This window comes from Lampris incognitus, chromosome 4, assembly GCF_029633865.1.
Source record: "Lampris incognitus isolate fLamInc1 chromosome 4, fLamInc1.hap2, whole genome shotgun sequence".
In the NCBI taxonomy this organism is placed as follows: Eukaryota; Metazoa; Chordata; class Actinopteri; order Lampriformes; family Lampridae; genus Lampris; species Lampris incognitus.
In genome coordinates, this window is record NC_079214.1 from 32,717,625 (window position 1) to 32,735,635 (window position 18,011).

The window sequence follows — 18,011 nt, forward strand, 5'->3', positions numbered from 1 at the left end:
GCACATCGAAAAGACCCGTGGGGCCAAACTGTAGCCGAACGGGAGGACTTTGTACTCGTAACACGTTCCCTGAAACGCGAACCTGAGATATTTCCAGTGGGGACCCACTATCGGGACATGGAAATGTGCGTCCTTGAGGTCCACAGATGTGAACCAGGCGCTGCTCGATATCATGGCTAGGAGCTGGGGGACCGTCAGCATGTGGAATGATTCTTTGCGCACCCAAGTATTGAACCATTTCAGATCTAGAATCGGCCGCATGCCCCCCGATTTCTTGGGCACGAGGAAATACCTCGAATAAACCCCTATTTCCTCTGTGCCTCTCTCCACCACCTGTATCGCGTCTTTGGACAGCATCTCCAATATTTCCTTCCGCAACACCTCTGCTTCGGCAGGTGAATGGATCAGCGTCTGACGTATGCCCGTGTAAGGGGGAGGACCCTGCTCGAACCGAATCTCGTGCCCATGCCTGACCGTCTGGGGGATCCACTCCGGTACACCCGGCAGCGCCTGCCAGCGTGCGTAATGGGGAGACAGAGGGCGCGTGACGTGTTGTGTCTGGCTGTCGAGAAATAGGCTGTATCGCTGCCATTCCGGTCCAACCTCCGAGCTCGCTATGGAAGTGTTGAGAGGCTCCCATGGCGGACCGCGTCCCATATGGGGAGCGAATATGTGCAGGATTTTGCCCAACAGAAGGTGGGAGCGCGGAAAAATCAGCATCAGCATGCGCACCCAGCACCCTCTCCGACTGGCCACAGACAGCAAGTCATGCGCTCCGGTAACCCTGCTTTACGCACGGGAAAACCCAGCGCGTAACTCTGGACGCCTGTCTGATGGGATAAACTAATTTCATTCCCATCTGACAGCTCATGATTATCCGAGACAGACATAGATACAGAGTTCAACAACCCATAACCTTGTGTACGGTTTGAAACAGAACTGATCTCAGCGGTATAATTCACATAGCCTACACCCTGTGAAGCTAGTGAACCCGTTGCCATATCTGGAACATCTTCGTTTCTTCTGACTTGCTTGCAGAGTCCGGTGGCATGTGACGCAACATTACTCACTACACCATGTGCGTGTGGAATAAAAGTAGCATCGACATCACCAACATTATATGACAGACCACCCACCGTAGAATAATCTACAGACGAGGAACACGAAGGATAAAATGCAGAACTGAAATCGTTATTCATCAACATGTTCCCCTCGTTGCATGGTAAAACCTTGCCACCAGTGGCCATAACATCAATACCTGCAATGTTTGAACAGGGGGTGTGGGGGTCTGTTGCGCACCGTCAGCAGCGGCGCGGATCTCCCGAGCTGGCACCCCTGGTCTGGTGCTCGTACTTCCGCTTCATGTCAGGCTGAGGACCACCCGCGCCGCCTCCGCCAGCGTGGTGGGACTGACTGTGAGCCCCAGGGGCTGGCGCGGGGCCAGCCAACTGGCTCTTGTCGTAGTTCTTGCGGCGCTTCGAGGCTCGACCTCGCCCCCCCTCAAGTGCAGTTGTGGGCGGGGCTTAGGGGATGCTGTCGCATGAGCGGTGAATTTCAGAGCCTAGCATCGCCAGAGGCGAGGTCAGAGGGCAATATGTAAATATAGCACTACGGAGTAGCGATAATAGAACATATATTTTTGATTTTGGGGTGAAGTGTCCTTTTAAAGGAGTCAGTTTCTCTTCAGAAGAGAGCAGGTTCAGATGGGCTGTGTGGGCCATGCATGGGCTGTTGTGAAAGTTTGCCCTACTTGAAGGATCCCTGTAAATATGTAAATACATTTTTTTCAATAAAATGAAAACCATTTTCCTCATCAAAAAGTGACTTACCATCCACCCCCCCACACACACACACACACACAAACACACACTTTTATGTCTTTTAAAGAGAAACCACTACCTTATAATGCGTGCAGGTGGATGGAATGAAATGACAAATAAATGTTCCTGATTCCTTTCCTAAAGGTCACGTTACCCACACTTGTAAAAGGTTAAGTGTGACAGTGTCAGGATCTCATACAGACAGGTGGATCCACTGGTAAAAACTGTCTGGATCAGACGGACATTCACTTTAAATTAGGCTGCATTTTTTCTGCATCATGAGTAACTGGAAACCATCTTTGATTCACATCAAAAATTCAACACCAACATCCTGACATTTTTTCCCAATAAACCTATTCAGGACATTGTATTTAGTAAGTTGTTGCTATCGGTTCGATGATTTATTTCAGTCGCTTGAAATACCTGGGCCAACATCCATTAAAACTCATCTCCATACATCCTAGCCTGGATTGCAACATGATAATGGCTCACTGAACCAGCATTTGCACTCGGACGTGGTCTGCAAACATTCAAGGCAATTGCAAATCAGTCTGTGTTTCTGTTTTTGCTGGCTCTTTACCAGCCTCAAAATACAGCCCATTGTTTTTAGCTTTTAGGTCATATAAAGTCAGCTGCAGAACAGCTGGGGCTCGCTGGCAGGAAGTCTTGCTCAAGGACATTTTAGGAAGTTAGATGTTTGCCAGTGTGAGAGCTTTAACCTGTCTTCTTTGGCTAAATGTACTTTCCCATTCACCAGTGTTTGTTTTGAACCACATTGTAAGTGACATGTTTCCTGGGTACTTTCTCCAGCGTCAGACTATAGTCCCGTCAGTGCATTTCGTTTGTTAATAATAATAATACTACTAATGCATTTTATTTGTGGGCACCTTTCAAAACACTCAAGGACACCTTACAGAACATAGTTAAAAAAAAACGACAAAAAACAGCATTGTATCAGACAGCGTAAAATCAAAACAAAGCAGGGTAGACAATAAAAAGTTAACACTACAGGTAAGTATAAAATCAACATCTGCACAAAACTCAGTGAAGCGTGGATCAGATTGAATATGCCAGTTTGAAAAGGTATGTTTTGAGAAGGGATTTGAAGGTTGAAAGAGAGTCAGTGTTGCGAATTTCTTGTGGGAGAGAGTTCCATAGGCGGGGGGCAGAACGACTGAAGGCTCTAGTCCCCATGGTAGTCAAGCGGGCTGATGGCGTAGTGAGTTGGAGAGCAGAAGAGGATCTGAGAGTGCGGGAGGGCGTGCGAATATGAAGGAGTTCAGAAAGATAGGAAGGAGCTAGGTTATTAAGGGCCTTAAAGGTGAGTAGCAGGATCTTGAAGTCAATACCGTATAAAACCGGAAACCAGTGGAGTTGCTGAAGAACAGGAGTGATATGATCTATTGAAGGAGTTCTGGTAATGATACGGGCAGCTGAATTCTGGACCAACTGAAGCTTATGAAGACACTTGAGGGGAAGACCAAAAAGGATAAAATTACTGTAGTCAATACGAGATGTAACTAGGGTGTGAGTGAGTATGGCTGTGCTTTTAGGTGTAGGTGATGGCCGAAAACGATTAATTACGATTAATTACGTAGTTGGAAGTATGCAGACCGAGTAACATTGTTGATGTGGGTTTCAAAAGATAATGTGCTGTCCAGGATGACACCCAGACTCTTAACCTGAGGCGATGGGGGAACTATATAATTGTCAATAATAAGAAAAAAACTATCAGTTTTGGCCAAAGTAGATTTGTTCTCTTGTTGTCAGTCAATCTTGCTTTTGAAGGTTATTTTTTGGGGGGGGGGGGTTCTTTCTTTCTTTGTGTGATGAATGTAAAGCTTGACATTATTACAATGTAAACCATTACCTTGAAGACATTAATGCTGTTATGGTCTTAACTGTAACTCTTTACTGAAAGTACGTGCTTGCTTTTGAATATAGCACAATAATTGCCATAATTGCTGGATGTCAATGACTTAAATCTTTCTCTGTCATAAATATGCTGAACCAAATCATGTCACTTTCAATCTCCACAACATAATAGAAAGATATACCCCCCGCACACACTCTCCAGCAGATGTATAGTAGTCATACTTTGCCTCTCACCCTGCCCAAACACCACCCTACTACACCCTGCATGTGCACTGCATCCCATTCTCTACTGCACAGTCATCCCCACTTGAACCTGTCAAACCCGAACTTGTCTCATCTTCAGTCCCCTAATGGCCATCTACTCCTTGAGAGCTATTAAGAGTACAGGCCGTGTTATTGGAAATCAAAGAGGATTTGGAGTCCTGAACATCCTCCTCTGGAAAAAGCTCCAGACAGAGGTCAGCGAATTGCACACTAGGTCAACCTTGACCTTCTATGATCTGTTTTAGGATCTGTTTTAAAAGAATCTCTGCTTTCATATAAGACTGGGCACTTCAATATGATACTTTAGTATGATCACATGTGACACATGGACATATGGACACCAAATTCCATGGTCCAAAAATATCACACAACTATGGCTATGTCAACTGAAAACTTGTCTTCAGTGTTAAGCACTTTTCCTCACTAGCTCTTTTCATTGCTAATGCAAATGCCCATTACGGCTGGACTAGCTCCAGCGTAATGTAATTCTGAACACAATGTGAGTTTGACCACTGAGGGATGTGGTCTGTTTTATTAAAAGATCATTATAAAGAAGGTGAGACATGGAGAGCCAAGACCTTCGAGGGGATGGTCTTTCATAAGTCATTCATAACCTGCCTACTGTCATTATGAGAAAACATTATTATTATTCATTAGTAGGCTCTGCAGTGTCTTGTTATATGTAAAGTGATTTTCTATGTCATATTTGAATACACTGGGAGTTATGCTATAGTCTAGGTGTGACAGCACATGCTATGAACACACTTACTCTTCCTTCCCTGCTTTCCAAACCAAACACTGAGTTGTAGGACTTAAGTGAATGAATGCTAGTTTATTTACATAAAGTAGTTTTTAATGATCACAACAGGAAAAAAAACAAAGAACCCCCCCCAAAAAAAAACAAAGCAAAAAGAACCTGGACTGTTTCATGCCTCACAAATAGAGAATGTCTGTGTCAAGCACATCACTAATTTATCAATGACTTTCTTGATGTAAACTTTATAACCAAAGGGTTAAATCCACTATTTTTGAAATGTTACGTTCTTAAGTTATTAGCAGTATCATGAGATGTGTTTTTTATGTTTTATTACTTTTTATTTATTTTATCAGATCTTTTCAAAATCATAGTTTGGTCAGTTTCATTCATAAAAAGTTCTTAACAAAAAAAGTAAATATTTGCAGTTTTATGAATCCATAAACACAACAAAGTCAAGTTATTAACAAGCAATGAGTAGCTTGTTGCTCAAAAAGTAGACTAACAAAAACACTAGATTTGTATGTAGATAAATATGTTGCTCCCAAAAAGTTGACAAGCACATCTGGTCTTGCCTTAAAAAAATCTGAATAACTTAAGTGCCTTACGCTTTTCTCAAAATGATCAGGATAGCAATTTAGTGTTGAAGCCTCCTATCCTTTTGAATTTGATCAACTTGTAATGTTTCCTGGGGAAACTGGCAGATGAAAACCCAGATGCATGACTCACAGACATTGATATTACAGCACAGTCAGTTTAATGGTCAAGGCAGGCGAGGGTCAATACACAAGAAATCGGTCCCAACAGGCGACCAGATAGACAAGAGGCAGGCAGACAAGCAAAACAGGTTCAAAACTCAAATTCAAGTTACCGGGGTTTTCAGTCCAAAGAGATGATCAGATCCGATGAGGGGCAGGCAAGAGAAACAAAGTCCAGAACCAGGCAAAAGACTTCAAACGTGGTAAATGGGTAGAACATTTGCTAGTGAACCCTGGAAAGCTTGACTCTACATACAAGACACAAAGACAATCTGGCAAAAGAATAGGGAATCCAGGGGAGGATCTGGAGTTAATCAGGGAATGGGGAACAGGTGAGGGATACACAGGGTTGACTGAGGATAAAACGAGGGGCAGGAACTGACATGACAAAATAGATGAGAACTTCAAAATAAAACGGGAGGGACAACAGAAAATGACAAAGATAATGGGCTGACTGAAGATAAGGGAGACAATAAGTGCCGAAAATGAATGTGTAAGCTAAACTAGAAGACATAGTAAAAAGCCCCCCCCCCCCCCAAGGGATGGATTCCAGACATCCCAATAAGCCGATCAGGAACACCGAGCAGGGTGGGCGGAGAGCCTGGATGACCAACTGCTCAGGAACAGGCTGGGCATCGCCAGGGATGGCCGACCACTCAGGAACAGCAACAGACTGGGCATTGACAGAGATTATCCCCGACTCAGGTGCAGAAACAGGCTGGCCAGCAGCCTCGGAGACCACACTTTCTCCTGGAAACAGGCTGGACCTCTGTAGTGGCACTGGGCTGGGAAGCATAAACTCTGTGACAGGTTCTGGTGTGGCAGCTGGTTCTGGAGCAGGCTCTGGTACTGGTTCTGGAGCAGGCTGTGGCACTACGATGGGCTCTGGTGTCTGGGGCTGCTGCAACACTGGAGGCTGGGAGATCACCGGCCAAGCAGGAACTGCAGGCTGTGGTGTCACTAGCTCCACAGGACCTGTGGGCTGGCATGGTGACTGCAGAGCAGGAAACCGTGGAGCAGGTACTGTTGTTTGCTGAGCAGGCCCTGAAGGCTGGTAGGAGCTGACACGATGGGCTCTGGAATGGACTGGTTGGCTGCAACACGGCCCAATGAACCACTAGGTTTCCTGCCACAAATCCTGGGAATGGGGAACAGGTGAGGGATGCACGAGGTTGATTGAGGATTAAACCAGGGGCAGGAACTGACTTGACCAGACATGTTAGAACTTAAAAATAAAACAGGAAAGACAACAGACAATGACTAAGGTAAGGCTGACTGAAGCTATGGGGGATAATTACTGCAGAAAATGACCGAGTAACCAAAACTAGGAGACATAGTAGAGATGTCATGACACAACTGGGGACTTACATTTCTTACTTATATCAAATGTACTATATGTACGCCTGTCAATTATTTTGAAAAGTAAGTTTTACATTTTCATATGCCCCATGTTACCTGAGCATCTGTAAAGTTGTCCAACATAATAATAGTAAAGTATAATGTTATAATTTTTCTTAACAGCTAGCATGCTGAATATTCTGAGAATCTGACCGTCATGCTTTTTACATTTATACAAGCTGTTTTTCAAGTTGAAGAAAGTAAAACTTTGTTGACACCAGTGTGATGTCTGTTGTCTGAGAGGAAAGCAATGCCAGGCTTCCGAAACAAATAAAAGGCTTGAAAATCAGACGTAGATGCTGCTAACAATAACAACGCAGAGGAATTGATCCAGGCAGTGTGCGAAGGCAGGACTTTGGGGAAATCATGAGCTTCATTAAAGTTTCATATTGTGTCTCTGTTCTCTTGCAGTTTCATCTTGTGCCACAATTTGTCCAGGGGTCCAAAGTGGGTAAATTTAGTCTGGGATCTTGGCTTTTGGAATTTTATGAGCAGAAATGTTATGTGGAAATGCTATGCCGCAGTAATGACTATATGGCCATAATGTAATTTCATTGTCACATTATCACATCAGTTTAATCAAGTGTGTTTTGAAAGCAACAATTATAAATGTAATGAACTCAAAAGAACAAGCTAAAGAGTGCCTCTGGTATGTCTGTACTGTATGCTGAGAATGAGAGGGTTTCACCAGAGTTTGTGCAACGGGATTGTTGAATGGGGGCAGTGAATGAAACAGGATCATCAGAGAAAGGTGAATCGGTTCATCTGGACAAATGTTTATTGAGAGAAACGTTTCATCATTCAGATGAGTAACCTCTTCAGTCTCAACTGACTGCAGTTACCCCCACCCTTATAAACAATGCAGTGGCATGACGACGAAAAACATTACACTAATATTACACTAATATTTGTACATGCACACACATACGCACACACAAACATGAACATGCGCACACAAATGCTTGATAAACAAATGAAATACAGTTGCTCATAACATGAGTCAGCCATATTTCCCACAATGCTTCAAGCAATGGGATATAGAAAAAAATGTCTTGTTAAAGGGTGCGCACGCGCGCACACACACACACACACACACACACACAGATACCCACACACCCAGTAGTCTCAAGCAAATTTAAAAATATGCAGATAAAACACTTCATTTTTAAACTGGGACACCATGAATTAGTAACATTTCATGGGCCCCATTCAATGAAACATCTGTGACTGAAGTTGCCAACTTGGGCCCAAATAGCATAACCCCCTTCCCCTGAGACCCCCCCCCCCCACACACACACACACTTCCTCTGAGTCTCCAAGCCAGGAATCTATTATTTAGTTCAATTGCGTAATACATAGGTACATCATATCAAGAGTATTTGTAAACCCTCCCGTGACTTTCAGTTCAACTGATCTTTGAAAAAAAAATGTTGGTTTACTCTCGAGTTGCAGCTGGTTTGTAAGTGGTGTAGCATCTCCATGTGAAATAACAAGCAGTTCAAGTTGCCTCTTTGTGATTGCGTGCCAATCTGTCTGTATAGGCAACAATCAAACAGAATAGCAAGACCCTGGAGCTCCAACCTTCAAACCACCACGCTGCTCAGCATCGGAGCAGCGTGGTGGTTTCACCTTGATTTAAGTCTGTGTGTGTGTGTGTGTGTGTGTGTGTGTGTGTGTGTGTGTGTGTGTAACTGTCACATTGTAACAGTTGTGGGAAAGAAATACACAACTGTCATCTTTTTTAGGAGAACACAGTCACTCAGACTCAATATCTATAATACAGCATTTCCCCTGGCAAGCCCATCATAAATCACTAATTACTGCTGATTGTGAGTACCCACTCACAACCCCCCGCCAACAGTGCAATGTGAAAATGAGTGGCTTCATTTAGTGAAAAGGAAATCACATATGTGCAACACATTTATATTTAATTGTACCAAATAATTTCAAGCTTTGAAAAGAATACTCTGTATCTCATTGTTTATTATTTTGCCCATGAAATGCGACTTTGTGCTGCAATAAATCCTTGCAGGAGAGTTGCAGCACTGTGGACAGTTGAGATGTCACATAGGCTCCTGTTTGGTATTGTGGGGTTGACTGAACCACAGTGGATGGCTTACAACACACTGACTGCAACATGTCACTGTTTCAAATTCAGTGCCCGTTCCCCCCTAAGACTGCTTTACATTCACCTCAGCCCAAAGTTTCACCAAGTTGAAAGCTGACTCATTGCAGGATGACTTGTATTTTAATAATGCATGCTTTCTGTAAAGAAAGCGACACTTTAAAGTGGCACTGATGAAAAGACAGGCGGCAGAGCTGGAGGTGGCAGAGTTGAAGATGCTAAGATTTTCATTGGGAGTGACAAAAGAAGGGACAGGATTAGGAACGAGTATATTAGAGGGACAGCTCAGGTTGGATGGTTTGGAGACAAAGCAAGAGAGGCAAGATTGAGATGGCTTGGACATGTGTGGAGGAGAGATGCTGGCTATATTGGGAGAAGGATGCTGAATATGGAGCTGCCAGGGAATAGGAAAAGAGGAAGGCCAAAGAGGAGGTTTATGGATGTGGTGAGGTAGGACATGCAGGTGGCTGGTGTGACAGGGGGAGATGCAGAGGACAGGAAGAAATGGAAATGGAGGATTTGCTGTGGTGACCCCTAACGGGAGCAGCCGAAAGCAGTAGTAGTAGTAGTAGATGCTTTCTTTAAAGACCATACATGTTGCTATTGGGCAAAAACCACATATCTCCAAATCTTGGTGATTTTCTTTTTATTACATACACCTAATGTAGTATATGTACCACTTTAAGGCATGTGAATAGCTCAGTGTTCCTAGACTAATGAAGTGTTTCACAAAGCTTGTGAAAATGTAATGCTTAGTTGCAAAATCGATTTTTTTCCCCATTAACTGTAAATTTAGCTCTTTTGCAGATAGCACGGCTTTTGCCAGACAGTGACAATAATTACCAAAGTGAAACTGACTACTTGCAAGCGTGGTTTAATGGAAAGTTTAATGGTAGTCTAGGTATGACTACAAACGGAGGCAAACATTTCAGTGGCATTTCCCCCAGATGACAACATACCCAGGAACATTTCTATTTTCTAACATACATAAAATGCAACTTGATTGATTGATCGATTGATCCATTAATTATGGTCACATTTAAATATTGGAAGTCTAAGAGTGAAACGTAAACATATTTACCTCTCTTCTTCATGGGTCCTTGGCTTTCTAAATGCACAAGTTACATATTTAAGAAGTTAAGACATACTAGCAACGCTCCCATATTTCACCTTTTTATGTAGCTCACCAAACCTTCACAAATAAAAATAGAGCAAATGAGATGGGCTGATTAGAGAAAAAAAAGGGAAAGAGGGAAAGAAGAGGGCAAAGAGGTAAAGAGGAACAGAAAAGATGAGAGGCCATGAAAATGAGTTGTCATCAGGTCACAGGATGGCAGGGAAGACGAATGGTGCTGCCTTGAAGTTGGCAGAAACCGCTCTCATGATAGTTGAAGTCCTCAATGTTCTAGTTAGGCTGCAAAAAAATCAGGATTACACACAAACACACTCATATCTCACACACACACACACACACCCACACACACACACACGAGTGCATGCACATGCATGCATGAACATGCATGCATATGCACATATTTTTTTCTCTAAGAGATGGCGCAATGGAGCGAGGAAGAAGGGATTGTAAAAGAGGGATGTGGAATGAAAATGACAGTGAATTCTGAGAGATGGCAGAAGCGAGAGGAGAACAACCTCTGTACTTGTGACAGTGGTTGAAATCCCATCCACTGGAGGAAAGAGAAAGATGACTCTCCCATGAAGAAGAAAATGGTGAAAATGTGGGAGGAGGGGGAGAGAGATATAAATGACAGCAATGAAGGGACCTGTGATGTGAGAGTCACATCTAAAAAATATGTAGCAAAATATTGACATTGTTTGGACATTTGCGCTTGTTAAATGCATAATAATAATAATAATGATAATAATAAATCAATCTTATACAGCGCTTTTCTAATACTCAAATCCACTTTACGATAGATGTGGTGAAACAAGACAACAGATAAACATAGCACAAACATACAGGGATGAATGGGAAGGGGGGGGGTACGAGAAGGAGAAGGGGCAGCCACACACGATGCCAGCAGTACTTTCCAACTTAAACAGATATAAAAGGGCAAGAAAAAAAAAACAATATTGTAGACGTTGATTTTCTGTAGGGGTTTACTCCCGTGGCCTATTCCTCTCCCAGTGGCAGTGGCACTATTTAACCCATAGCTGGGGGGCTGGTTCGTGGGCATCAGGGAATATCCACACACCGGTGGGCCTGCGTACCGCATGTCTAGGGGCCAGACCTCCTCCGAGTCCCTTGTAGTTCAGCCAGGGTCCAAGGTGTACCCAGTTACCGTGTGTCGCCACGAGGAGGCACTACATAGGACTTGCTGTTGGAGAGGCTATGTCAGGGGTAGGCAGCCTTATCCAGAAAGGGCCGGTGTGGGTGCAGGTCTTTGTTCCAACCAAGCAGTTACACACCTGTGTCTCCTAATCAAGTTTCTCAGCAAAGACTCTACTGGTTGATTAGTAGCATCAGATGTGTAAGTGTTTGGTTGGAACAAAAACCTGCACCCACACCGACCCTTTCTGGATAAGATTGCCCACCCCTGGGCTATGTACTGGCAGGGAGAGACTTATGTGCTTGGCTCTCCTGTTCACATTTCTGCTAGCCAGTGGTGAAGGTTGAGAGGGACACATGACAGGCACAGAACACTACACCAACACACTAGACGCTTCACAACAACCCCACTTCTTACACAAGAATGTCAGATGCTTTGGGTGGTTTGGGTGAGTGTAGATTCTGACATTTATACCAGGCAGGATTTCTGCTTCTGTCTACCATGTTATTAAGTGTAATTGTGTCACAGTTGTCCCCCCCCCCCAATCCCAGACAAATACAATGTTCTGTTGGTCAAAAACATTTGACTATGTACCTCAAGCCTAAGATGACTAATCACTGAGTAAAGATAAAATTTCCTTCACAATTGATTGGCTACACCACACATACTCAAAGAATTTGTGCTTATAGTAAAATCTTACCGTGTGTGTGTTTGTGTGTGTGTGTGTGTGTGTGTGTGTGTGTGTGTGTGTGTGTGTGTGTGTGTGTGTGTGTGTGCGCGTGCTAAGATCTTAAAGCTACAGTGACCTGAATGAATTCCTCCAGAGCATACCAGTGCAAAGCTATTCCTTTCTGAAGTTTCGCAGCGGGCCTCGCCCTCCTAACCCATCAGAGAAGCCCAGCAGGGAGGGGTGTACCTCCTGGTCATCGATCAGTTTTGTTCATGCAATCGACACACGCGCTCGGCAGTTCTTGGGTGAAGCCCTGTTTACAGTAGGCTTGTGTCCCTTGGCCAAAAGAAAATCAAAATCTACTTTACCTACAACTTATAGGCTATAAGATGGAAATGACTCGAGAGGGACACTGGGCCTCGTTCATGAAATGACCTTAGGCAAACATTTCTTTTTATACTCTTGTGACATTTTCAGCCCTCAGGCCTGTCTCATAAGAAAGATGTAGAGCCTGGCTAAGTCCTGAATCTAAGCACCGATTCATGAATGGAGAGTGATGTTGGTGTAGCTAAACGAATAATTTTTGCAGGCGTAGATTATAAACTGCAATACATTGTACTCACTTCACAGCGCTATGGATCCTGTAGATGGGGACAGAATAAGTGCCATTGCTTTGAACATAGCGATCTTTATTTTTTTTTCAGTATTTCGCCTTTAAGTCCAAACGTGCTTCACAGCAACAGTGTTGCTGTAACAAAGAGATTATATGTGTAGATTGTCAACAGCAATATGAGTTTTGTCTGTCATGACAGGCAAACTCATGCACATGCAACAACCTGGTTTGGAGGGAGGGGTTACAGGAGGGAAGGAGGAAGAATGGATGTGTTTGCGGATTTTTTGGTTGTGTACTTTCAAAATCTATCTTCCTCTTGCTCGTTTCTCCAAAGTGACATATTGTTGCTTTAATGTACCAGATGCCTGACTGTAGTAAGCAATGTGTTCCCTTCTCACTAACATCTTTTCTCCCTCCTGCATTTGACAGACCTGGACACACCGGTGCTGACGGTGCATCAGACCATCAGTGACGTACGAGGCAGTTACTACCAGGAGAAGACCGTGTTCCTGCGCTGCACTGTCAACTCCAACCCACCTGCCCGTTTCATCTGGAAACGTGGAAACACACCCATTGAACAGAGCAAGGACAACGGAGTGGACATCTACGAGCCACTGTATACGCAGGTATGCATGGAAACACAAGCCTTGTACACGGCCAGGTGTGCAGAGTCCCTCTCCATCGTCTGATTTATACTGAAAAGGTGTTTCTCCCGAAAGCACCTCACATCTCTCTCACTCTCTCTCTCTCTCTTGCTGTCTCTCTCTCGTATTTGCTCTCTTTCTTGCTCCCTCTTGCTCTCTCCTGCCAAATCATATGCTCTCTCACTTATATAGCTTTTTCTAGTAGTTACTGTTTATTTTTCTCTTATTCTGAAATGACTGTGCCCATCAGCCTTTGTTTTTTATTTAATTTCCTAGCATTTATTGTTCACTCATCTTGGAAATAAAGACATTGAAGCTTACTGTCAGGAGTGGAAGTTTTGCTCACCTGAGTGGAGTGGTCTGGAGGAAGAGGTAGTATGAAGAGGACAGGAAATGGCACACTTGGCGAGTGGCAATTAAAAATTGCAGAACAGATTGTGGAGAAATTTTCAATTTCACATTGCACATGGAACTATGCCGTGGTGTTAAACTGACCTAAAACTGTATTCTCCTCATACGTTTGTCTTAGGGAGGCACTGATATCACTTTTTCACTGCCGATACCAATTCTGAGTATGAGTCTCATGAAGTATCGGCCATTAACCAGTATTGATCACATCCATAACTTTAGCAGAAGAGTGCAGACTTAGACCGTTCTTTCAAGGTTAATGGTGGAAAATAATTGAGATAGAATCATTTTTCCCCCCACCATTATAGAACTGCAGACTTCTGTGTGGTAAAAATGAAGTAAGCCTTTTTGGTTTATTTATGACATGTTAATCATGGTTTTTGGAATTGGATTTTAGTCTTGGGTGTCATCTCCAATACTGATACTCCATTTTAGCTGATCTGAAATATCAGTATTGATATCAGTGGATCCTTAGTTTCTCTATGAGGGTTTTTACATTTGGCACAATTTATCCACAGCATGTCATGTTGTGAACAACAGTGGTCAACGCCTGCACAGCTCCAGCTGTTGTCCTTAGGACAGGAACAGTAAGAGAAAAGCTATTGTTTCCCTTGTTCACACTGGAAGTTGAGCTGGTGATGTAAATGACTTATTCCTACACAGAATTTGCTTTTCAGCGTGCAGCAGTAGTGCTGGGTGTCTTTCTGTGAAGTGTGTATTTTTCTATACAGAGTGGAAACAACATACAGTGATCATGGTAATAGTGATCAAGCCCTTATATCTACTACTACTACTACTACTACTACTTTGGGCTGCTCCCGTTAGGGGTCCCCACAGCGAATCATCTGTTTCCATTTCTTCCTGTCCTCTACATCTTCCTCTGTCACACTAGCCATCTGCATGTCCTCCCTCACCACATCCATAAACCTCCTCTTTGGCCTTCTTCTTTTCCCCTTCCCTGGCAGCTCCATATTCAGCATCATCAAGCCCTTATATACTGATGATAAATCACCAGACAGAATCGTTCCTATATTAACACTGTTAAAATAATTTAGTCATTGTGATTAAACAGTCTTCTTAAAGTGATAATTTTGTTTTTTTCATACCTGGGAAATTAAAAATAAATAAATCCAAGTGTCTTTATGCATGCTCAATAATCCAGGTAAGGAAATCATAGTAAAGTGAATCAGTTCATCTGGACACAGTGTTTATTGAGAGAAATGTTTCATCACTCATTTAAGTGACCTCTTCAGTCTAAACTGACTGCAGGTATCCCCACCCTTATAAACAATACAGTGGCATAATGACTGAGACCAACAATTGGTTTCATATGCAAATTGCCATGACCATTAATTAGAGTTACAATGGACACTTGTACTATTCACAGTGGGTTTGGGAATGGGTGCAAAATGTTTGTGTCTGTTCCTGAAGATGTGTCTTCAGTCCACGTACTTCACATACACGGGGCAGTACTAAGGGCAGAAGCATGGGTGTGCTATGGGTTCTCCAGTCTCACCTATAGTTGCCAACTTGTATGTGGAGGATGTGGAAAAGAGGGCTCTGATGTCCTATACAGGGGCACCTCCTAGCCATTGGTTCAGATTTGAGGACAACACCTGGGTTAAAATTAAATCTCAGGACGTACCACATTTCACCGACCACATTAACTCTGTGGACAACCACATCAAGTTCACCAGGGAGGATGTGAAAAATGACAGGTTAGCCTTCTTAGACTGTGAAATTGCAAGTGGTGATGGGGGACATTTGATTGTTGATGTTTACCGTAAACCAACACATACTGATCAGTACTAAAGGTTTGACTCTCATCATCCACTGGAGCACAAACTAGGAGTCATCAGGATGCTGTACCACCAAGCTGACAACATCCCCACTGACACATAGGCTGAGGAAGGGGAGAAATCCCACATTAAAAAGGCCCTGGTTAAGTGTGGTTATCATAACTGGGCATTTGTCAAAGACAGAAAGACACCCAAACAGTGCACCAGTTGTTCGAAAAGAGGAGTAGGACAACAGCTGCCTAAGCACAAACCAGTGGTGATTCTGTATGTGGCGGGAGTGTTGGAAAAGCTGAGACATGTATTTTCTGAACACCGCGTCTCAGTTGCTTTCAAATCCCAAAACAAGCTGCTTCAGAAATTGGTCAACCCCAAGGATCGGGTCCCCCAGCACAAACAGAGCAATATAGTGTATGCTGTTAAGTGCCAGGAGGATTGCCATGACTTGTACATCGGGGAAACTAAACAGACGCTGGCCAAGAGGGTGGCACAACACAGGAGAGCTAACATGTCAGGCCAGGACTCCTCAGTCTACACCCACCTGCAGGCCAGTGGCCACTCTCAAGGATGAGGATGTGCACATCCTTGATAGGGAGGAATGCTGGTTTGAATGGGGAGGCAAAGATGCCATCTATGTGAAGAGGGAACGATCATCCCTGAACTGGGGGGCGGGGGCTAAGAGTACATCTGTCACCATGTTACAATGCTGTGATTGCAAACATTCCCAAATTCTCTGTGAATAGTACACATGGCCATTGTAACTCTAGTTAATGGTCACGGCAATTTGCAATTTGCATATGAAACCGATCGTTGGTTTCCACTGTGTAGTTTATAAGGGTGGGGATACCTGCAGTCAGTTGAGACTGAAGAGGTCACTTAGATAAGTGATGAAATGTTGTGTCCAGATGAACTGATTAAACTTTCTGTGAAATAAATCCAAGGTAATTCTGGAAGTCTGTGTTAAAATTCTAAATTTATTTTGCTTATTCCCACAATACTGAGCAACACCACCTCCTCCTCACCTTTATTTATTTAATAAGGCTACACATGTCGAGTCGGCTACATGGTCATTTGAGAACAATAAAATAAAACTTTAATTGAAGTGATTAATCAGCTGGACAACAAAACCAGCTAGCACAGCCAGTCAAATGAGTCACCTACACCAGAAGCCAGTCAGCCAGCTGAGGCATTTCCTGTGCACTATCGGTCCCACTTGTCGAAGTATCAGCAATCCACTAAACAAGGCCCCCAGAGTTAAGGTAACCAGTGGAGCTCTTCACAAAGCTAACAAAAGAGCCACTACACAATTACTTCCTGTTGGCCATACCAGTATGATAGCAGACTGCCAGCTATACAAAATATAAAATCAGAAAAAAATATCAACAGTAGTGGTGAGAGTCATAGTGGTGTAGTAGTGGTGTGTGTGTGTGTGTGTGTGTGTGTGTGTGTGTGTGTGTGTGTGTGTGTGTGTGTGTGTGTGTGTGTGCTTGCACGTGCACACATGCGTGTGTATGGTTACGGTTGTTTGAGTGTGTATTTGGTCCTATTCATTAGAGAATCTGCTAATTAAAAATAGAGTTGACTTTTTAAATCACAAAGAAAATCATACAATGGACGATTTTCAGCCTTTTTCCATATCTCATCTCAATTTGACAACTAATCTGATTTACAATACTGTACTATTTAATTTTATGTTTGACATAACAAAACACAAGATAATATTTTGACTCTTTTGCAACATTCTCTCTTATTCTCTTATTTTCTTTTTCGCTCTCTCTCTCTTTCTCACACACACACACACACACACACACACTTGAAATGTGTGTGAAATGAATCATATAAAATATGTCGAACAAAAACGGTAACAATTAGCTATATATGTATGTTATTATTATATGGATGCTTACATGATTTTAAACTATGTTAAAGCCTTTTAACATGTGGCTATGTCTGTGTTTATGTGTTGTGTGCCTGTGTGTGTTTTTACATTGCTTGGTGTAGGGTGAGACTAAGGTGCTGAAATTGAAGAACCTGAGGCCCAAGGACTTTGCCAACTACACTTGCCAAGTGTCTGTCCGCAACGTGTGTAACATTGAAGATAAATCAGTCACCTTCAGGCTCACCAATGCCACCTGTAAGTTATTTTACTTTAATGATGAGTTTCTTCACCGAAAGACACACCATTTTTACATCTGGTCAGACATATGCTATAGAAAAATGTACAAGATGTACACGTACACACTAAAGCACATGCAGACAGACTCATAAGCGAACACACAGCCATCCTTGTTCCCAAGGAGCTCGTCTGCCTGCCTTTAAGTGTGCCCCATTGTCAATCTGTAATATTCTTACACTAAAACCTAATCTCAGGCCTGCCAGCTGTACTTCAACTATCACACTCCGTGTTATCTGCCTATTCACTCCACACTTCATCTCACTGCAATGCCACTGTTATGGCCACTATAGCCTGTCTATTCTGCTCAGATCCTTAGATGGTAGAGGAGAGGCTTCAAGCCTCTGCTATGATTTTTCAAGGGTTTTTTGTTTGTTTATTTCTTTGCACATTGTTTCCTTATTCCCCCCCTTTTTTTCTCTCCA

The 18,011-nt window shown here is 43.1% G+C and overlaps 1 protein-coding gene across 1 annotated transcript in view; it reads left to right on the forward strand.

Moving 5' to 3' along the window:
- The window catches only part of LOC130112027 (MAM domain-containing glycosylphosphatidylinositol anchor protein 1), a 326,189-nt gene that overhangs the window by 130,121 nt on the left and 178,057 nt on the right, over window positions 1–18,011 (forward strand). Inside the window, exons 5-6 of the mRNA XM_056279334.1 lie at window positions 12,995–13,191; window positions 17,415–17,547. Of these exons, the coding sequence (XP_056135309.1) occupies window positions 12,995–13,191; window positions 17,415–17,547 (330 nt within the window). The remainder of the gene's footprint in view (window positions 1–12,994; window positions 13,192–17,414; window positions 17,548–18,011) is intronic.